Genomic DNA, 23,603 nt, shown 5'->3' with positions numbered 1-23,603 from the left:
TTCGTTTTTCGGAAGGCAGACCTTCATCAAACCTGGAACTAATCGAGCAATTTTTCCAGGCTGGGGAGAAAGCTATTGAAATATTGTAAATTATGTGAAAAATAATGTGTTTTTCAAATCACCAAGCATGAGAGCATGTTCTAGTGCACCCCTAAAACAAAATAAAGACTCTGTAAAAGAGCATAATAGGGCCATTTTAACATCCCAAGTCTTCCTAGGCAAAACAATTGATTTCTGTGAGGAATAGAAACAAAGTGCAGTCTGTGCGCAAATTTAAAAATTGCCACCAGAAGAAGCGTTACATCAGCTTTGGTTGAGAAATGCATTGTGCTAAACAAGTTTGGGATTATCTTTTTGAATGTGATATGTGCATGAGCGAGATCATTTTCAGTGAATAAAACCTTATGATTTTACTCTGTTCTTTGCATGAAGATATTGGAGGACTTGGAATGCAACGTGACAGTATAGAAGTGTTATACTTCTATCCTGCTTTTTATGGTCAGCTTTTGCAATAAATACCTGTCACTGTAATTTTATTTGCCTGTTGCGTGTTTTATATGTGACCCAGGACCACAAAACCAGTCATAAGGGCCGATTTTTGAGATATTGAAATATTGAGGAAATCGCCTTTAAAGTTGTCCAAATTAAGTTCTATCAAAAATGATCAAAAATTATATTTTGATATATTTACGGAAGGAAATTTACAAAATATCTTCATGGAACATGATCTTTACCTAATATCCTAATGATTTTTGGCATATAAGAAACATTTATCATTTTGACCCATACAATGTATTTTTAGCCATTTCTACAAATATACCTCTGCTACTCAAGACTGGTTTTGTGGTCCAGGGTCACATATTTTTCAGAAGTGGGCAGGTTTAGGGTATGGCTAGGTGCTCCAAAATATCTATGAAAGTATAAATTTATATACAAATATTTCTTTGTTTTGCCAACGCATGCAAAAAAACTAAAAGCAATGAAGGACCCTGCATCCAAAAGTGAAGCTATACCCGAGTGTCAAAAAGTGATGCCAAGGGGTCCTGACCAACCGAGTTGGGAGTGAGAACGTGTTGGTACTTTTGCCTACATCACATTTGTGGTTAAAAAGTATATAAATGTAATTTTTTGTAGAAAATGGCAGATCATTTTGCTAGATAAGACTCTTATTCCTCAACTGGGATCCCTTTGAAGCTACACTGGAACTGCAATTTGGACCTTCAACCTGTGGATCCCCAACTATATGGAGAAAAAACCTGGAATGTTTTCCTCAAAAACCTTAAATATATCTCCCCGCATTTGTCTTTTTTCACCTGCTTTCACACTTCTATACTCAGTTTATTTAAAACACACACACCTGCAATATTGGCTACACGCAGCGCCTCCTGGCCCTTGGCGGTTTTGGAGCGATTGGGATTGCGCTGCTTGTTGCCGCCCTGTGCGGAGCGGATGCTGCGGATGTGGACCTCCGTAGCTTTGAAGAAGGCCACCATGAAGGGTTGTTTGCTCTGGGGGCCGCTGCGACCCACCAACCCCGCCACCCATGGGTTCACGCTCTGACCTGCAGGGGGAGACAGAGACATTTCAGCACACACAAACAGTGCATCATTCATTTACAAATAATTACTCGTTTCTTTTTTCTCTGAGATCTGAGAGGAAAGAAATACATCTTGAAATTGTTAGTGGAAATGCTGACAGGTACAAATCCCACAAGAGACGTTACACAGGCCCCTTGAAAGACGTTTTTCACCTGTGTAGCAGGAGAAAAAAACATTTTCCGTTTGTGTTTCTGTGAATCGGTTCCCACATATCACTCAACGGGACAGTTTAGCAATCTTTTACTTTGTCAGAGCTTTGTGGCCTACTAAATCGTGTAATATGCATTATATAATGATTGGTTTGTGTCTTCAGCATTATAAATCAAGAGAGTGTGTGTTCTCCAAGAATATGCCATTTCTGATGTTTATTTTGTGTAATCTCTCCCACTCTCATGAGCGCTTTTAGTTCCCTGTTTATTCAGAAAATTCCTGCACTTACATCTGTTTCTGTGCCATTCTGGACTGCTTTTACCTACACACCGGCTTTAATGTGTGTGTGTGTGTGTGTGTGTGTGTGTGTGTGTGTGTGTGTGTAGGTGTGTTTCTTACAAAGAGGAAGGAATGCTCTCTCTGTCTGTGCACGGAGGTAAAGCTGGGTTGCCGGTTGCCTACGGCGACAGGGTAGGCGTCCCGCAAGCATGTCTCGACAAGCTCGTTGATCTACGCGAGCCCCATAATACACTGCACCTGTTTTCATGCTAACACTTAAAACCTGTAACATCCTGTACACACACACACCATCCTACTCACGCAGTTACAGTACAAAACACACTCCCACTGTGAAAAATGCATTTCAAAAAAGTTAAACGGTATTTGATCCCCTATCATTCAGCAAGATTTCTGGCTCCCAGGAGTCTTTTATACAGGTAAGGAGCTGAGATTAGGAGCACTCTCTTAAAGGGAGTGCTCCTAATCTCAACTTGTTACCTGTACAAAAGACACCTGTCCACCGAAACAATCAATCAATCAGATTCCAAACTTTCCTCCATGGCCAAGACCAAAGAGCTGTCCAATGATGTCAGGAACAAGATTGTAGAGTTACACAAGGCTGGAATGGGCTACAAGACCATCGCCAAGCAGCTTGGTGAGAAGGTGACAGCAGTTGGTGCGATTATTCGCAAATGGAAAAAACACAAAATAACTGTCAATCTGCCTTGGTCCGGGGCTCAATGCAAGATCTCACCTCGTGGAGTTTCAATGATCATGAGAACGGTGAGGAATCAGCCCAGAACTACACGGGAGGATCTTGTCAATGATCTCAAGGCAGCTGGGACCATAGTCACCAAGAAAACAACTGGTAACACACTACGCCGTGAAGGACTGAAATCCTGCAGCGCCCACAAGGTCCACCTGCTCAAGAAAACACATGTAAAGGCCCGTCTGAAGTTTGCCAATGAACATCTGAATGATTCAGAGGAGGGAGAAAGTGTTGTGGTCAGATGAGTCAGAAATCGAGCTCTTTGGCATTGACTCGCCGTGTTTGGAGGAGGAATGCTGCCTATGACACCAAGAACACCATCCCCACCGTCAAACATTATGCTTTTGGGGTGTTTTTGGGGGACAGGACATCTACACTGCATCAAAGGGACGATGGACGGGTCCATATATTGTCAAATCTTGGGTGAGAACCTCCTTCCCTCAGCCAGAGCATTGAAAATGGGTCGTGGATAGGTATTCCTGCATGACAATGACCCAAAACACATGGCCAAGGCAACAACAGAGTGGCTCAAGAAGAGGCAAGAAGAAGGTCCTGGAGTGGCCTAGCCAGTCTCCAGATCTTAATCCCATAGAAAATCTGTGGAGGGAGCTGAAAGTTCGAGTTGCCAAACGTCTAAACCCTAATGACTTGGAGAGGATCTGCAAAGAGGAGTGGGACAAAATCCCCCCTGAGATGTGTGCAAACCTGGTGGTCAACTACAAGAAATGTAGTTGATTGCCAACAAAGTACTAAGTCATGTTTTGCGAAGAGGTCAAAAACTTATTTCACTCATTAAAACGCACGCGACTTAGTTCTTCGTCTGTGTACTTCGTTTCAAAAGGTACTGTAGGGCAAAAAACTTCAAAATTGTCCGACATTGTTGTTTTAACTTTTTTTTGTAATGGGTGTTTGACTTTCTTTGCACGTTCGCTATGTAAACATTGGGTTGGTACTTCCGCCTACGTCACGTATGCATTATTACATCATACAAGAGGTCGAGCTAGTGAAAGATGAGCATTTGTGGTTAAAAAGTATATAAATTATAAAGTTATAAAGTATATAAACTTTTTTTTTTTTTTAGAAAATGTTTCGCTAGATAAGACCCTTTATTTCTTGGCTGGGATTGCGTAGAGCCATGTCATGCTGCAGCGAAACTGCAATTTGGACCTTTAACAGAACTGGCCACCATTGAAGCCCACTATATGGAGAAAAAAATCCTGAAATGTTTTCCTCAAAAACCTTAATTTCTTTTCGACTGAAGAAAGAAAGACATAAACATCTTGGATGACATAGGGGTGGGCAAATTATCAGAAAAAAAAAATTATTCTGGAAGTGAACTAATCCTTGAAGTACTCCTAACTGAACTTTGTAATAATGTCAAATTAAAATATTTTCTTTAAAGTACTTTAAATCATCACCTTTTAATAATTTTTGATCATGCTTTAAGGAAGTCTATTTATTTTGATGTGTTGACTAACATACTCAAGGACATGTAAAGCACCTGATTATTTTTAAACTGCTGTGTGTTATTACATTTAAAGTAAATATATTTTAAATGTAGTAAACTGCAATTTAAATATATTTGCAATGTACTTTGCATTTAAATAAAAGACAAGAACTAACAAAAATTACACTCAAGTATATTTTGGTTCATCAAAGCTTGTCAGTGCATTCAGTAGTTCACATTAACCATATTTCAAAGTCAAGAGAAGTAATTATAAAATTACATATAAAGATGTACTTAAATCTTATTCAGTTGGCTCAAACAAGCACTCTAAAGTTCAGCTAATTGCATTTAATATAAGTTTAGGCTATAATACATACTGTATTTTCATTTAATTGCAAATATCATGCAATTAAGTCTCAGAAAACATTACAATTAGTTTTCATTTAAGATATAAAGTACATTTTTTCTGTAATAACTCTTTTTAAAATTACACTAAAGTGCATTTTTTTCACAAGTTGGGATCTCAAATCATGCTGGAGAACATGATCATCAGGTTTGACACAAACTCATTTAGCTCTAGTGCTGCTGCCATTAAAGAAAAAGAGAGACAAGGCAAAATACTAAGATGTTATGAGATTCATGCTCGTTTTTTAGTTCAACTGTTTAATCAAGATGTTACTTTGATAATATAATTTTCTAATGACAAAAAAAATGCATTGCAAACCAAAAAAATGCACAATAGAAGCATTCCTATAGTTGTCTCAGACTTGAGGACCCCCGCTGAAGATGTTTTCTTTGAATGGCCTGTAAATGCATTGTAATAAATCACCCTTCAAAGACACTGTAAACATTTACTGAACTGAACTGCACTGAACTTAACCAAGTACAAAAAAAAAAAAAAAACGACTGCTCTGCAGTGTGGCCCACAAATGGTTTCATTCCGCAGTCTCTGTGATGCAACACAATGTACATGTTTCATATTGTGACCCCTGTGACCTCCGGCGTGTGTGTCCACTCACCGTCCAAACTTTCCAGAGCCAGCTGCAGGCCCAGATTCCTGCCTGGGTTCAGCACCCAGTGGTTACTGGTGGCTGTGATGTCAAACACCAGCCAGCCCTCTTCTGCTGCCCAGATCACCCGGGAGTCCAGCAGGAACAAATCTGAATCCCTGACAGAGAGAGAGAGAGAGAGAGAGAGAGAGAGAGAGAGAGAGAGAGAGCATATGAGCCTGCTGCAAACACCAGCCTATCACAACAAACACATCTCAAACACAAGTGAATAAGAGAGTGTGCAAGAGTGGGGTAAAAGGAGCTAGACACTACACAATGTTCAATTTGTCATTTGACCTTTTTTTTCATGAAACTGTAGATGGCACAGGCAGAAGACATATAACACTGGACAGGAAACATGGGGCAGACAACACTTTAAATACTAAACTAAACAAGGGGATAATTAACAGGACACAGGTGAATCAAATGACTAATCAACAAGAGAGAAACTAGGTCATGTGGAGCACATGGCGAAAAAAAAAACGTGGGCTTGACATATTGCCCCTCTCCCGGAAGGCGTGTCCTCGCGCCTCAGGACAACATAGGGAGGGATGGGTGGAACCTTGGGAGGAGGCTCGGGAGGGGACCAACACCTGGGAGGGGGCCAGCAGACAGAGTCCAGGGTGGTGATGATGAAGGGAGGAGTCAGGGAGGAGACAAGAGGAGCCAGGGTGGACCAAACAGAGACAGGAGGGGCTCGGAGCAGGTGGTGCCAGGTGGGACCCAGGTCACAGCTTGGAGTTCGGAGGTGAAGGATGGTCGACGACAGACCAAAGTGGAGCAAGTGGATGAGGGAGCCCAGTGGAGCCAGTAGATTGCTGGCCATGCTGGAGAGAAAGGAGCTAGGAGCCATGGTGGAGCTGCTGGGTCGACGGGCCGAGGCGGAGACCTGGACTCGGAGGCTGGAGACAGAGACAGGGGCGACTGGAGACTGGCAGAAATGTGGTGATCCCACCACACAAATAATGGGCTAAGGGTGAGCAGGCAGGAGTGGGCGGGTATTTGTGTGCTTCCGGGCTCTCAGGGCTGCCCTTGGGAACAGAAGCCCTCTCTGGGCTGGACGTGGAAACAGGAGCACTCTCTGGGCTGGACGGGAAAATAGGAGCCCTCTCTGGGCTGGACGGGAAAATAGGAGCCCTCTCTGGGCTGGACGGGGGAGACAGGAGCCCTCTCTGGGCTGGACGGGAAAATAGGAGCCCTCTCTGGGCTGGACATGGAAACAGGAGCCCTCTCTGGGCTGGACGAGGGAGACAGGAGCCTTCTCTGGGCTGGACAGGGAGACAGAAGCCGTCTCTGGGCTAAATTCAGGAACAGGAGCCCTCTCTGGGCTGGACAGGAAAACAGGAGCACTCTCTGTGCTGGACATAGAAACAGGAGCCCTCTCTGGGCTGGATGGGGGAGACAGGAGCCCTCTCTGGGCTGGACGGGAAAATAGGAGCCCTCTCTGGGCTGGACGGGAAAATAGGAGCCCTCTCTGGGCTGGACGGGGGAGACAGGAGCCCTCTCTGGGCTGGACGGGAAAATAGGAGCCCTCTCTGGGCTGGACATGGAAACAGGAGCCCTCTCTGGGCTGGACGAGGGAGACAGGAGCCTTCTCTGGGCTGGACAGGGAGACAGAAGCCGTCTCTGGGCTAAATTCAGGAACAGGAGCCCTCTCTGGGCTGGACAGGAAAACAGGAGCACTCTCTGTGCTGGACATAGAAACAGGAGCCCTCTCTGGGCTGGATGGGGGAGACAGGAGCCCTCTCTGGGCTGGACGGGAAAATAGGAGCCCTCTCTGGGCTGGACATGGAAACAGGAGCCCTCTCTGGGCTGGACGGGGGAGACAGGAGCCTTCTCTGGGCTGGACAGGGAGACAGAAGCCTTCTCTGGGCTAAATTCAGGAACAGGAGCCCTCTCTGGGCTGGACAGGAAAACAGGAGCACTCTCTGTGCTGGACATAGAAACAGGAGCCCTCTCTGGGCTGGATGGGGGATACAGGAGCCCTCTCTGGGCTGGACAGGGAGACAGAAGCGTTCTCTAGGCTAAACTCAGGAACAGGAGCCCTCTCTGGGCTGGACAGGGAGACAGAAGCGTTCTCTAGGCTAAACTCAGGAACAGGAGCCCTCTCTGGGCTGGATGGGAAAACAGGAGCACTCTCTGTGCTGGACATGGAAACAGGAGCCCTCTCTGGGCTAAGATTATAACATTATAAACATTTCAACATTATAAATACTAAATTAAATGAGGGGATAATTAACAGGACACAGGCAAATCAAATGACTAATCAACAAGAGGGCAAACTAGGTCATGAGGAGCCCATGGGGAGAAAAACAAATAAACATAAAAAACATAAAACATAAGTGTGACAAATGCAAACTGATGATATTCACAGCGTTAAACTACTTGGCACAGGCTGAGTGGCTCATATTGTATACACAGGTAATAAACTTGCTGCTTTACATTAAAATGGATGGTTAGCATTCACTAGATCATTTCACAGCATGCTCCCAGAGTTCCTCTGAAACCCTCCACCTCCCCAGTTCCACCTGTATAGATCACCGGTTATTAAATATGCTACTTGTGCAGCAGCGGTATGTCTTAAATACTCACAGCATACTCAAGTTTCTGTAGGCTACATGCTTTGCAGCAGCAGCATTAACCTACAATAACAGCAATTCAGCAGAGTAGTAGATCTATTCCACCAAGGCCAAATACCCTAACATTGTCATATCCATTACCATACTAAAATCTTCAGAGAGTTGTCATGATAGAATAAAATCAATCAATAAAAACATTTTAAAACAAGAAACTTTGTCATAATTACAGCAGAAATACCAGAAATATCTTGGAATGGGAGCTTTGAATATTGTGTTCAGATGATGCTATCTTGCATGTGTCAGTTGAATTTCATCCAGCTCTTTCCCCAAGGATTTGAACCCTAAATTCTGTATTTGCCAAGCAAACACTTTAAGAAATGCCTCTGGGAAGATCTGGGGCCAGCTGTAGCTTCGCTATGTGTGTGTGAGACAACTGAATCACACTGACAAATGCCTAGAATGTCATTTGTATACAATACAATCAGTGGAATCCTGATACACAGTCACCAAAGATACATTGATGCATTGACTTGTGACTACAGCAGGACAGGGCAGCGGTCATTTACTGTTGTACACAGGCAGCGTTTGGGACTGACAACCATGAATTCTGACAACCATACTGTACAGCAGTTTATATGAGCAGCTCGAATGCTGTCTGTATGAACAAAGAATACAGCCAAGCTGCTGTTCTACTCATATAATAGATGTGAATAACATACTATTTAAAATAACTGCTTTCTATTGTTCAGTGATTAAAGCTGAATTTTCAGCATCATTACTCCAGTCTTCAGTGTCACATGATCCTTCAGAAATCATTCTAATATGCTGATTTGCTATACACCATTCAAAAGCTTGGAGTCAGTATACATTTTTTTTTTCTTTTTGTAAAGAAACTATAGAAATTAATACTTTTATTTAGCAAGGATGCTTTAAATTTATCAAAAGTGATGATAAAGACATTTATAATGTTACAAAAGATTTCTATTTAAGATAAATGATGTTCTTCTCAACTTTCTTTTCATCAAAGAAACCTGAAAAAAATTCTACACAGCTGTTTTCAACATAATAATAAAAAATGTTTTTGAGCAGCAAATCAGAATATTAGAATGATTTCTGAAGGATCATGTGACTGGAGTAATGATGCTAAAATTCAGCTTTAAAATCACAGGAATAAATTACATTTTAAAATAAATTTAAAATAGAAAACAGTTATTTTAAATCTAATTTTTTACTGTTTTTGCTGTACTTTGAATCAAATAAATGCAGGCTTGGTGAGCAGAAGATACTTTAAAAACATCAAAAATCTTACTGTTCAAAAACTTTTGACTGGTAGTGTATATGCAAATAAAAAACTAATATTTAGTTTTTTTTCACTGAACTTACTGTATGTTTGGCTTTTAGATGATTAATATTTAATAATAATAATAATAAATAAATAATATTATTAATAATATTCTAAAATTTAATTCACATTATATAATTAGTAATAATTATAATATAAATGTAAATATAAATATAATATAATTAACATAATATTTCAAATAAAAGTTGTATCCACATGTTCTGCATAAAATTATTTTAAATTCCATAAATTAAAAACATAAATCTTCATTCTCATTCTTATAGGTTGTGAATGCTTCTACCATTATTATCTTATATCTCATCTTATATTTAATAAATTATACAACTTCAGCTTGCTGCATTAACAATTTTTCATATTTTACTTAGAAAAAACAAATAGAACAAATATTTAGAATATTTTCACTGAATATATCTTAAGCTTTAAGTGGATAATCATATTAATTGCCATTATATAATTGGTAATAATCTAATAATGAACATAATATTTGATTAACTCTATACTGTATATTTTGTTTATACATTATGTAAGGGATAATCAACGGTTTGCCGTGCATTAAAGGATTTTAAATGCACGACGTGGAGGCTAATAACCACCCGACGCGAAGCGGAGACAACGAATTCATTCAAAAACAGCGGTTTTATCACCTCGTTGCTGAGGAATATAATGTAGCGATCTAGTATCTAGGCTGTTTTAATAAGAATCGCCGGCAAGCGCTGACAAGAAGTTTATGTATGTGCGCAGCACAATGTGATCTCCGACCTCTCTCTCTTTCTCTCTCTCTCTCTCTCTCTCTCTGCGTTTGCGTGCATCAATTAAAGCAGCGCATTAATATAGAACGGTGATTAAACTGACTTGGAACTACAGTACCTGTGCATTAAACGGTTTTACTGCATACCTGCCAGCCAATCAGAATCTAGTATCCAGACATTCCATGGAATAATATTTAATAAACAACAAAACAACAAAAACAGGCATCAAAAAGTTGCTAGGCAATTCAGTCAAGCAGCATTCAGCATTGAATTTACATAAACATGCTACATGAACTATCTTCTTCTCTGGAACAAATAATAGATTATTGAGATCAAAGACTGCCCGTTAGATTTACCCACAATGAATTACATGTCATGTGTAACCACTACAGAGACATCAGAGTCAGCGGTAAATTCCTGAAGATCTGGCCGTGGTGAGAGCGCTCTTGAGCGGATTGATGAGTGCAGAACGCCCCCTGACGATATGGGTCTCACACGTCCGAAAACGACGAAGCAAACTTTCAAATAGACGTTATCTTTATTAACAAACTGCATATTTGAACTATAAACAAGTACATTCTCGTCTGAAAATCTCTTAAAACTACATTCCATGACACAAAAAGAGTAATATTTATAAAATGATACGGGATTTGGTAATGACACTCGGAAAAAAAAAACGGACCAGGCTAGAACACGCGGAGTGATACAAAATTGTGAAAGGGCGTTCCTGTAGCGATACCAGTAGAATATCTCACGGTTCTCAACCAATCAGAATTTATTTTATTTTATTTATTTTTTATTTATTTTATTTTATCAGAAATTATTTTATTCCATGGAATGTCTGGATACTGGCTTCTGATTGGCTGGCAGGTATGCAGTAAAACCGTTTAATGCACAGGTAGTTCCAAATCAGTTTAATCACCGTTCTATATTAATGCGCTGCTTTAACTGATGCACGTAAACGCAGAGAGAGAGAGAGAGAGAGAGAGAGAGAGAGAGAGAGAGAGAGAGAGAGGTCTGAGATCGCGTTGTGCCGCGCACATACATAAACTTCTTGTCAGCACTTGCCCGCGATTCTTATTAAAATAGCCTCTACATCTACATCTCTACATTATATTCCTCAACAACGAGGTGGTAAAGCTGCTGTTTTTGAATGAATTTGTTGTTTGTAGAGAGAGATGCACAGCATGCAGGCAGGTACACACACACACACACACACACACACACACACACACTGTCATCTCTCTCTCTCTCTCTCTCTCTCTCTCTCTCTCTCGGTCGATCGATAATTTACTGAAACAAATGCTATAATTCATTCAAATAAATGTGATCTTACCGGACTATTTCATCTCTGTGTCTGATTTGAAGCGGGCAGAATGCTAGAGCTGCGTGTCATAACTGACGAAAATAACCGTCTTTTTTATCTATACGTCAAATTTTGCGCTGCAAACATCAATCCTAGTTTTAACTTGTCTATAACTTGGCAAATGACCATGGAATAAGCAGGATAATCAACGGATTGCCGTGCATTGAAGGATTTAAAATGCACTTCGCTTCGCGTCGGGCGGTTATTAGCCTCCACGTCGTGCATTTAAAATCCTTTAATGTACGGCAAACCGTTGATTATCCCTTACATATTACATTATATTATATTATATTATATTATATTATATTATATTATATTATATTATATTATATTATATTATATTATTAGGGCCGGGACTTTAACGCGTTAATTTAGATTAATTAATTACACAAAAATAACACGTTAAAATTTTTTAACACATTTTAATCGCACTTAGTTTTGCACCGCGGAACGTTTCTCACTGGATGAGATTCGGCGGACCGATTATACTGGAGCACCAACTAGCGTTCAGACAAGCTGCGTCCGTCCTAAATAGTATTGTATGTCCCAAATCGTAGTATGTTTAAAAAAGTATTCCAAAGATTCCCGGATGGTCTACTACTTAACGATCAATGCACACTCTTAACGGCTAATATTGCCCACAACACACTGCGCCGTGAACGAGGATTCGATTAAAACTACAAACACGCATAAAAAGTGTTAAAAAACTACAAACATGGAGGATATGCACGACCAACGGACAGCTAGAGAAAGGGGTTTGAGTGATAAATAATCAGTGTGTAACCTGATAAAAAATATTTTTTAAATGTTATCTGCGTTATATTCCATGTGCAGCAACATTTATAATGATAGGTTTGGTCATTAACGTTTAAATGCATAATTAAGCAAACACAAGAGCAGAGTTCTCGACATGAAAGACTCGTTAAAGAACGTGCCTCTTGCTACACTTAATGGCAATATTGCACTGGTCTGTTGGACTTGGTTGAACAAAAATAAACAATATTTTGTTGTTTAAGCTTATGTATTCAGTCATTATTCAATGGTATACTAAAAATCCATGTAAAAATCTTACTTCTCACTGTTCTCAGGTCAAATATTTATATGCGATTAAAATGCGATTAATTTCGATTAATTAATTACAAAGCCTCTAATTAATTAGATTACATTTTTTAATCGAGTCCCGGCCCTATATATTATATTATATTACAGTATGTCATTTGAAGTGGATTAAAAAAATGAATAAAAGTTGTCCTAAGACAAAAACGGGTATTGTTTTGGTTTTAGGACAACTTTGATTAAATGTTTTGATCCAGTTCAAATGTTGACTACCATATATTATATTATATTATATTATATTACCTGACAACTTCCATACAATAACATCATAAAGTCTTACCACAACGGAAATGATTTAAACAGAATTGTCATAGCAAAAATTTATCCAGGTCTAAAAACATATTATACATGTTGATGAACTGCAAAATCATGAAACGTTTTGAACTCCAGCATACAGCATTAACAAATTGTCATGAACTCTTGATTTTGTACAGTAAACCACTGATAAGGCACTGACTAAAATGACCCTTACATTGAAAGGTGACAGATAAAGTGAAACAGTGGGAAAGAGTGAATTAACTGAAGAAATGGGAGAGTGAAAAACAGAGCGCTTGCTCCAGATGGCAAGGCCCTGGGGAGCACTTCATTTCCTTAATTGACAATAATGGCTTTATAAACGGCTGTTGATCTCACAGTGTGGCTGCCCTGCACTAAATCAAACAGAGGAATTTAGAGCAAGACAAGACGACAGCGTAAGAACGAGACTGAAAGACAGTATACAACAAACGACTAGGAAAATCGCTGAAGGGAGAGAAAGCGGAGTGACTAAAACCACATGAATACACTTCAGATGTTTCAAAGACTCAGTTCAGGTGCTCAGTGTGTGATCCAAACACCTGTTCTGCTCAACATCTGCCGCCTCGGCCTAATCCACTCTCGTTTCTGTCTCTTTTCTCTCCCTGATGGGAGCACAATGGGGTGTGTTGTTCCCCACAGACCTGTCGAGGCAACTGAGGCCTTCAGGAGGGGTCGAGCAGCACGTAGGAGGAGCCAGACGCTCTTGAACCCAATTCACAGCGCGGGTCACGCCGATATTCTAGAAGGTCCCGGACGTGCGGTGAAGGGAAGCCCTGTGGCGCACAACCGATTCTTTGAGAGCTGAGCCGCTGAGTCGGAATAGGAAACATGGTGTGGTGCAACAGTAAAGTTTGCATTGGGACGGTCAGATAGAGTGAGCACTGTGTGTGCGGCAAAAGGAAAGGAAACACAAATCAAATGTGTCCAGCTTTTACAGACCAGAGGGGTTGAGAGCATTACAGCCCTCGAGAGGAAAGGATTTTCCTTGGAAAAAAGTCACCGGCAAGAAACACCCACCATAAAAAATAGTCAACTATCCAGGCCAACAACGAATCTGCAGACATTTTCCATATTTTTAGTGCTTATTCGGAGGAAAAATATGCTGAATTTTATTGTTGACGTCAAAGGTTGTTAAGTCCACTCACTTTTTCTAGTGCAAATTCATCTGTCGCTTGGTAGATGCTGGAGTGGCTTGTTTGCATCGTCAAAAAATATGAACTATGAAGACATTTTTGTCTTTTAAAGGACATTCGACACATTCTTTTGTCCATATGTGTAAAGTTTCCTGAAGTTTGGATGATATTATCATGAGGTATAGGCTAATTGGTCATTGTAAGCCTCAGCCAAAAACATATCGGGCCTCTATCTGCTAAACAATTAATTGTATCTGGTAACTTCCATTAATAAATCATTAACAAACATTGCATAACGCTTAACAGATCATTAGTTACTATATATCCAAATAGCTGTAAATGTGAGATAATGTGCTTGTTAATGTGTGCTAATAAACTTATCAAACGTAAGCTAATAATTTACAGATTGTTATTTTATGTAAATTTAAATGCTTACAAATGTTATCAAAGTTTATGATTCTTGAAAATCTATTAATGATTTTGACAGGTGGTTTACAATGATTAACCCTTTAAGTGTCACCCCCCATTTTTGAACAGATGAAGTGAAAAGTGAACTATCCAAACTTAAATTTAAATAAGTTTTAAATTTAAAAACTTAAATAAGTTTTATTTATGAATGCTTTGGATACAGACCTAAAGTTGGACTCCTTTTTTTTTTTGAGAAGAAGTTTAATCATTTAAATAATTAAAGTATCAAAAAGTTAAAGAAGTTTAAATTTACTGTAAAGAACATGCACTGTACTAATTGTTTTTATTTTATATATAATAAATATTTTTAAAAATAGTTTGAATCCAAAACAAAGCCTTATCTCTACAAAAGTTATGTTCCAAATTTGAAGTTGATGAATAAATGAGGCCGTTATACAACAAACAGCCACTGGTGCCATCCAAACTCCATTACATTTTTTGATGCATTTTTTGTCACACGTCCAAATTTCTGTCAATATTACTTCTACTACAAAATAACCACCAAACAAACCTGTGTTAATAATTTTAACGCCATTAAACTGGAAAAAATGAATCACTTGCGTTAACACACTCATTTTGACAGCACTACTATTTACACATCTTAACGTAAAATGAATACGTAGCCTACCAAAATTTAATTAACAGTAGAAGTGAAATATTGTAGTCTTCAAATTTGGGTACTGTCCTACGATTACAATCACTTACAGAGGAAGTTGGTCCTATCAAGCTAACATTTTAGTCATGACTCATGCCGCTGTAAACTTTTTTTTTCTTTTGTTTTCACTCACGATGTTCTAAATCACAACAAACACATTACATTATGTATTTCTTGGCACACTCGTTTTACGCATATTTGGTGCCACCTATTGTTGTGGGTGTATTATTGACGTCAAAGTGTAGACCCTGAATATAAGAGGACTGCTTTTTTTTTCAGATGTATTTTTAAGCAAAAAAACTTCTTCAGGTCAATATGGTACTTAGAAACTTCCCACAGGTACATCTTTGTCATGAGATCAGGTAGAAAAATGGATACACATACAATCAACTGATTTGGGGCCATTTTAGGATTCAGAAGAAAGACTACAGTTCCAGAGCTGTTAGATTTATAGATTGTCACAAAATTTGGTGTACATAATAGTTTTCACAGAATGTACAAAGACATCCTGTTTTGTAATGGTGGGCCATTCAGATTTGATGTTATTATGCGAAATCCGATTGGCTTCTGGTAGACATTTTTAATGTAGCCCAGTCATATTAAAGGATATGTCAGGATGTCTACCAAAGAACATGTATGCCAATATTAAACTTCACTGATAATATGGTTACAGTGTTACCAAGAATTTATAGTTGTTGCAGTTTTGGCGTGACTTTATGTGTGTCCTCAATGTGGTCTATGTGTATAAAGTTTTCTTAAATGACACCTACTATGCACCTTTTTACAAGATGTAATATAAGTCTCAGGTCTCCCCAGAACGGGTTTCAGCTCAAAATACCCACAGATCATTTTGAAAATGCCTATTTTGAACCATGTTTTCGTGCATGTCTCTTTAAATGCAAATGAGCTGCTGCTCCCCACCCCCTTTGACAGAATAGGGCTGTGCCTTTACAGCTCATACCTCAGATGCGTTTTAAGGCCATATTAGAAAGCGGCTGTCACTCGGCATGTGAGTACTAAACTAAGTTCTCTTTCATGTCTTATTGCGCTTAAACTGTCAAATACACACAAGTTTATGTTACAAAACTTACAGGAGTTACAAAAACAGTTGGATATGTCTGTGAAGGTAAACAGCTGGGAACATGTTTATATTAGATCTTTGTGGCAGCAGTAAATAAATCAATAAATCCACTTCTCTTTTGTCTCTTCTGAGGCTGGAAATGAAACTGCCAAAAAGATTTTGACCCAAGGATGCAGAGTAAAGAACATAAGATTCTAGCCCTTATGGTTCTAGAGTTTAAATAGAATATGCAAAGGACTTTATTATAGCGCCACCTAGTGTCCAACAGATGTGTTCACTTACCCAAGAGCTCTAAATATAATTGATACTGTATATCCATGATATAGAGTGTAGATGTACCTGTCTGAATGTTCTTCCAGCACCTGGTAGACGCTGATGCGAAATGTCTCGTTGTCAAAGCGTTCCGGAATGAAGTCCTTGTAGATGCGGAATTCTGCAGCAGTCACCGCTTCGCCCTCCGGAATCTTAGACAGGTCAAATCGGAATTCTCTGTGATGGCGCCTCACAGGCAAAAACTCCTTATCGTGTTCAACTGCATAAGACAAACAGTGAAAAAGATGCATCCATTTTATATCATTGCTTCTAAATAATGTCAAAACATTTCCACAGCAGTGATAGGTCAGCTTGACATTTACACCGTTAACTCATATGTCACCTTCATTTGCACTATTGTTGCCCACAGCGGGTCAAGCCGCCCCTTTCTGGTTTTTCATGCATAAACACAGAGCACATTTCTAGACAGATGTTTGAACTCTCCAGAGCCACTGATTGAGACATAGTCCCGCAGACAGTTTTATGTGTGTCTTTTTCTCAAGCCCTTTTTCACTACTTCCTCCATCATCTGGACTCTGTGAGGCAGAAGGCATCTCTCACATTTTGTGAGCTTGGGACTTGATTCAAACTCGCTGACCAAACTGTGTTTACATTTTATCGTCGTGAAAACTGAATGTTTTTCGCAAAGAGGGCAGATTCTGACATTGAGCCTGGAATGTTTTGGTAGCCAAGGACTTGGCTTGACTTAAAGGGATCATTCAACACAAAATGAAAATTTTGTCATCATTCACTCACCCTCATTTGTTTACAAACCTATGAGATGTTACTTCTTGAGTTGAAGACAAAAGGAGATGTTTTGAGAACTGTTGTTTTTCCACTAAAGCTCATAGTAAACTCAGCCTCAGAAAATTGTCCATACAACTTAGTTAATTTTCACCTCTGTAAATCTATCATCATAGAATTTTAATTTTTGGGTGACATTTACCTTTAAAACCATGTCATTTCTTTATATCACATCTTCATTTTCACTATTTACTCTTAAAAATAAATGTCCCAAAAGGGTTTTTGAAAATGATGCCATAGAAGAAACAGTTCTTAAAGTGATAGTTCACCCAAAATAAATCTTACCCCATGATTTATTCACCCTCAAGCCATCCTAAGTGTATATGACTTTCTTCTTTTAGACGAATACAATCAGAGTTATATTAAAAAATGTCCTGGCTCATTATTTATAATGGCAGTGAATGGCTGTTGAGATTTTGAAGTCCAATAAAGTGCATCCATCCATCATAAAAAATATTCCACATGGTTCTGGGGGGTTAATAAAGGCCTCTTGGAGTGAATGGATGTGTTTTTGTAAAAAATATGACGTTCACAATTGATTTTTCTTGCACAAATGCATCGATTAACTGCAGAAGGCCTTTATTAACCCCCCAGAGCCAAAAGGAGCACTTTTTATGATAGATGGATTCACTTTATTGGACTTCAAAATCTCAACAGCCATTCACTGCTATTATAAATCTTGGAAGAGCCAGGACATTTTTTAATATAGGCCTAACTCTGATTGTATTGTCTGAAAGAAGAAAGTCATATACACCTAAGATGGCTTGAGGGTGATTAAATCATGGGGTAATTTTCATTTTTGGGTGAACTATCCCTTTAAAAGGACAATCTTTTTTCAAAGTGTGAAGAATATTTTAATAATCTGAAGAACCTTTTCCTACTACATTTCCAGCAGTAAAGAATCTTGATGTGAATTGTTTCTTTAAATAACAACTTGGAACTTAAAGGCATAGTTCACCCAAAAATTAAAACAATTCTGTCGTCATTTACTCACCCTCACACTGTTGCAAACTAATCTTTCTTCTGTTGAGCACAAAAGAAGATATTTTGGAGATATAATGATCTTTACTGATTGATATGCTGTACAGTAACTGGCTTAAAATATTTTTGGTGTGTAATGTGTTTACAGTACATGCACAGTAATATTTCAGATACATGATAAGAAGATGTATGAAGAACAATGTGCTGAACTCTCACTTTTCAGTGATTGATAAGCTCTGTCAAGGAGCGAAGATAGCTCTCTGTGTCTCTCTGGCTCTTGTTCTGTCTTTTATCACTGTGTGAGAGTGCTACACACATACACACACACATACAATAGCAGCCTTGTTGACTCTTCAGTCAGTGCATCAGAGCTAGTGAGAGCAGCTGTCATCCTCATACCTCTACTGAGAGCCATGAATCATGGTCTGAAGAGACTCCACTGTGTGAAAATGAAGCTGTATGTTACTTGGTTTCTCTTTAGTGAGTGCCAGACTCTGTGGTCTATTCTGGTGATTCTCAGCTGATTTTGCTTCAGAATCAAGATTTTTCTTTGGTCATTACCTTGCGGAATCTGCAATATGTTAATTATTTTGCCAAAATAATCATACAAAATGCATGTTATTTTTTATTTAGTACTGACCTAAATAAGATTTTTAGCATAAAAGATGTTTACATAGTCCACAAGAGAAAATAATAGTTGAATTTACAAAAATGACCCTTTTTAAAAGTTTACATACATTTGATTCATAATACTATGTTGTTACCTGAATGAAGGGTTGTTTTTTGTGTAGTGATAATTGTTCATGAGTCCCTTGTTTGTCCAGAACAGTTAAACTGCCTGCTGTTCTTCAGAAAAATCCTTCAGGTCCCACAAATTCTTTGGTTTTTCTGCATTTTTGTGCATTTGAATGCCGTTCCAGCAATGACTGTATGCTTTTGTTGCATATGCAACCATTACAGAAGTTTCAAACACTCACTGATGCTCCAGAAGGAATAACAATGCATTAAGAGCCGGAGGGTGAAAACTTTTGAACATAACGAAGATGTGTACATTTTTCTTATTTTGCCTAAATATATATTTTTTTTTCATTTAGTACTACCCTTCAGAAGCTAAATAAGATATTACATGTTAAACAAACAAGTTATATTTACCCTAAACTTTAAATTCCAAAAGGTTTCACCCCCCGGTTTTAATGCATGTTTTTTCCTTCTGAAGCATTTGAACCTTCTGTAACAGTTGCATACGAGTCTCTCAGTTGTCCTCAGTGTGAAAAGATCATACTGTGATTGTTTGAAAGGGTTCAAATACACAAAAAAGCTGAAAAACCAATTAATCTGTGGGACCTGAAGGATTTTTCTGAAGAACAGCAGGCAGATTAACTGTTCAGGACAAACAAGGGACTCATGAACAACTTTCAGAAACAAAAAAACACAGCTGTGGATCATTCAGGTAACAACACAGTATTAAGAATCAAGAGTATGTAAACTTTTGAACAGGATCATTTTTATAAATTCAACTATTATTTTCTTTTGTGGATTATATGTAAACATATTTTATGTGAAATATCTTATCCAGGTCAGTACTAAATAAAAAACTTATTTTTGTAAAAAAACAAAAAAAAAACATTTAGCAGATTCTGCAAGGTGTATGAAAACTTTTGGCAACAGTATTGTTAATGAATTATTAATGCATAAGTATATTTTTTTATAATTTTAAAGTTATCATATGGCATTTTACATCCTAAACATTTTTTCTTCATTCTTCATTCTGATTGCTTTTTAAGAAATGAAAAGCATGCAAATAAAGGTGGTAAAAGTCACTGTACTGCATTTGTATTTTTTATCTGTATGCGTCTTTCAGTAAATTAAAAGATCAAAATAATAAATGACCTATCACTGATGACAACTGTCACTGGCCCATTTATTGATTCAAAGTAAACAAAACAATTGTTAAATGTTAAAATCACATTCTGACATTTATAACCTGAAAAAAGACTTAAACAATTTGAGGAGCAAGGCAAAGGTTATCTCAGTCCACACAGCGTTTGATATCAAAAACAAAACATATGACAGCTGATAAGTCTGTTTTGCTATCCTACCCATGCATTTATTGTTGCACTTTATTTGCATTTCAGATTGCTATTTCTGCCATTTTCAGCTCATCACCCTCTAGTTGTGAATCACCTGCTCACCTCATTTATCCTGACTTTCTATCCCTGCATCCCTTTCTCTCATCTCCTCCTCCAGGTCTTTTCATCATCTTTTCCACCCATCCTTTGCCCTCTCCATCCACCAGCACTACCTTTCCTCATCCTCCTTTCACAGTGCCTTTAGAATGGCTGCAAACAGCACAAAGGCCCTACTGTGCAGAAAGGTGAAAGAGAGCGAGGGAGAGCGCGCATGGATCTGGTTACCCAGCAGTGACGATTAGCAGGGGGCATTCCGTGTCTCATTGTCCCGCTCTTCTCAGAGGACTGGAATTGTTTACACACCGTTCTAATTCAGAGCTGCCCTTCCATTGAACCCCCTGGGTGCCCCCTCACAGGGCAGACGCAACACCAGGGCCACCTGTGCCCGCTTGGCACACAGCAACGCCTCTCACAGAGACCTCTACAGCAGCTCTAAAGCTCCGTAACAATCATGCTTCTTTCTTATTATGCAATACTTTATGGGTTCAAAGCCAGGAGAAAACACACATCTGACAGCTGCACTAACCTGGATCATTCAACACATGCTGAAATGAATTCTAAGAGACTGGATTTACTAATTTCCCATAGTTCATCAGTTCACACCTGGAAAAAAGTTTCATAAATCATTCAAGGCCTGTTAACACCAAGGATGATAGCTATTTAGAAACTTGAAAAAGGTGTTGTTGAAAACATTGATTCCACTCAACTTTAAAGAGCTTGAGCATTTAACGCCTGTGCTGTGCTAAAAAAAAAAACCTTTACCTAATTTGGTGTTTCTGGTCAAAAATACATATTTATGGATAATTTGGGCAAAATTCATTTAATAACTGAGGTGCATAAGCTCATATCAATAAGGTTTACGATTAATCAGTTCCAAAAATAAATACGAAACCTGTGCTAATTGAAGGTAAACAAGTTGATAAATGTGAACCTGGACCACAAAACCATTTATAATATGATTTATACATCATGAAAGATACTACTATTTGAAAATCTGGAATCTGAGGATGCAAGAAAATCTAAATACTGAGAAAATCGCCTTTAAAGTTGTCCAAATGAAGTTCTTGCCAATGCATATTACTAATCAAAAATTAAGTTTATATATATTTACGGTACGAAATTGACAAAATGTCTTTACTTATCCTAATGGTTTTTGGCATAAAAGAAAAATCGATAATTTTGACCCATACAATGTATTGCTGGCTATTGTTACAAATATGCCCATGTGGCCCAGGGTCACAAATAGATTGAATCCAATATTTGGTAATAATATACCATAACAAGAAGATTTGTGTTCAATTTTATTATTTCCGACCGGAAACAACCACAATTGTAACCAATGTGATAACATTAACTAGAATTTTCGGGAAGAAGAAAATTCTTTCCTGGTCAAAATGACTGGAGCTCAACATGAGGGTTAAGGCAGCAGATGACATAACTTTATAACATGCTCATAAATAAATAAAGTGTTAACATCCTTTGGTGTGGATGTTAATTTAGATACTGTTATACAGGTCCTTTTCAAAAAATTAGCATATTGTGATAAAGTTCATTATTTTCTGTAATGTACTGATAAACATTAGACTTTCATATATTTTAGATTCATTACACACAACTGAAGTAGTTCAAGTCTTTTATTGTTTTAATATTGATGATTTTGGCATACAGCTCATGAAAACCCAGAATTCCTATCTCAAAAAATTAGCATATTTCATCCGACCAATAAAAGAAAAGTGTTTTTAATACAAAAAAAGTCAACCTTCAAATAATTATGTTCAGTTATGCACTCAATACTTGGTCGGGAATCCTTTTGCAGAAATGACTGCTTCAATGCGGCATGGCATGGAGGCAATCAGCCTGTGGCACTGCTGAGGTGTTATGGAGGCCCAGGATGCTTCGATAGCGGCCTTAAGCTCATCCAGAGTGTTGGGTCTTGCGTCTCTCAACTTTCTCTTCACAATATCCCACAGATTCTCTATGGGGTTCAGGTCAGGAGAGTTGGCAGGCCAATTGAGCACAGTAATACCATGGTCAGTAAACCATTTACCAGTGGTTTTGGCACTGTGAGCAGGTGCCAGGTCGTGCTGAAAAATGAAATCTTCATCTCCATAAAGCTTTTCAGCAGATGGAAGCATGAAGTGCTCCAAAATCTCCTGATAGCTAGCTGCATTGACCCTGCCCTTGATAAAACACAGTGGACCAACACCAGCAGCTGACATGGCACCCCAGACCATCACTGACTGTGGGTACTTGACACTGGAATTCAGGCATTTTGGCATTTCCCTCTCCCCAGTCTTCCTCCAGACTCTGGCACCTTGATTTCCGAATGACATGCAAAATTTGCTTTCATCCGAAAAAAGTACTTTGGACCGCTGTGTTTTATCAAGGGCAGGGTCAATGCAGCTAGCTATCAGGAGATTTTGGAGCACTTCATGCTTCCATCTGCTGAGAAGCTTTATGGAGATGAAGATCTCATTTTTCAGCACGACCTGGCACCTGCTCACAGTGCCAAAACCACTGGTAAATGGTTTACTGACCATGGTATTACTGTGCTCAATTGGCCTGCCAACTCTCCTGACCTGAACCCCATAGAGAATCTGTGGGATATTGTGAAGAGAAAGTTGAGAGACGCAAGACCCAACACTCTGGATGAGCTTAAGGCCGCTATCGAAGCATCTTGGGCCTCCATAACACCTCAGCAGTGCCACAGGCTGATTGCCTCCATGCCATGCCGCATTGAAGCAGTCATTTCTGCAAAAGGATTCCCGACCAAGTATTGAGCGCATAACTGAACAAAATTATTTGAAGGTTGACTTTTTTTGTATTAAAAACACTTTTCTTTTATTGGTCGGATGAAATATGCTAATTTTTTTGAGATGGGAATTTTGGGTTTTCATGAGCTGTATGCCAAAATCATCAATATTAAAACAATAAAAGACTTGAACTACTTCAGTTGTGTGTAATGAATCTAAAATATATGAAAGTCTAATGTTTATCAGTGCATTACAGAAAATAATGAACTTTATCACAATATGCTAATTTTTTGAAAAGGACCTGTAGTTATCTTTACATAGTTATCGTTATTGGTGCATCTCATTTCAGTCAGATGCTGTGTCCTGCAGAGGTTGCATTTGTCGGCTGCATGCAGAGGTGGGAAGTCATTGTTTTACAAGTCACAAGTCTCGAGTCTTTGCATTCAAGTCTTGAGTCAAGTCCCG

General features: G+C 38.7%; 1 protein-coding gene across 1 annotated transcript in view; it reads right to left on the bottom strand.

Moving 5' to 3' along the window:
• Positions 1 to 23,603, bottom strand: part of bmp7b (bone morphogenetic protein 7b) — an 82,563-nt gene that overhangs the window by 7,147 nt on the left and 51,813 nt on the right. The window contains exons 2-4 of the mRNA XM_073822847.1: positions 16,439 to 16,631; positions 5,263 to 5,411; positions 1,358 to 1,561 (exon numbers count right to left, since the gene is read on the bottom strand). Coding sequence (XP_073678948.1) covers positions 1,358 to 1,561; positions 5,263 to 5,411; positions 16,439 to 16,631 — 546 coding nt within the window. The remainder of the gene's footprint in view (positions 1 to 1,357; positions 1,562 to 5,262; positions 5,412 to 16,438; positions 16,632 to 23,603) is intronic.

This window comes from Garra rufa, chromosome 18 (genome assembly GCF_049309525.1).
Source record: "Garra rufa chromosome 18, GarRuf1.0, whole genome shotgun sequence".
NCBI classification, from domain to species: Eukaryota; Metazoa; Chordata; class Actinopteri; order Cypriniformes; family Cyprinidae; genus Garra; species Garra rufa.
The sequence above is the reverse complement of the archived record's forward strand: the minus strand, read 5'-3'. Positions and strand labels throughout refer to the sequence as shown.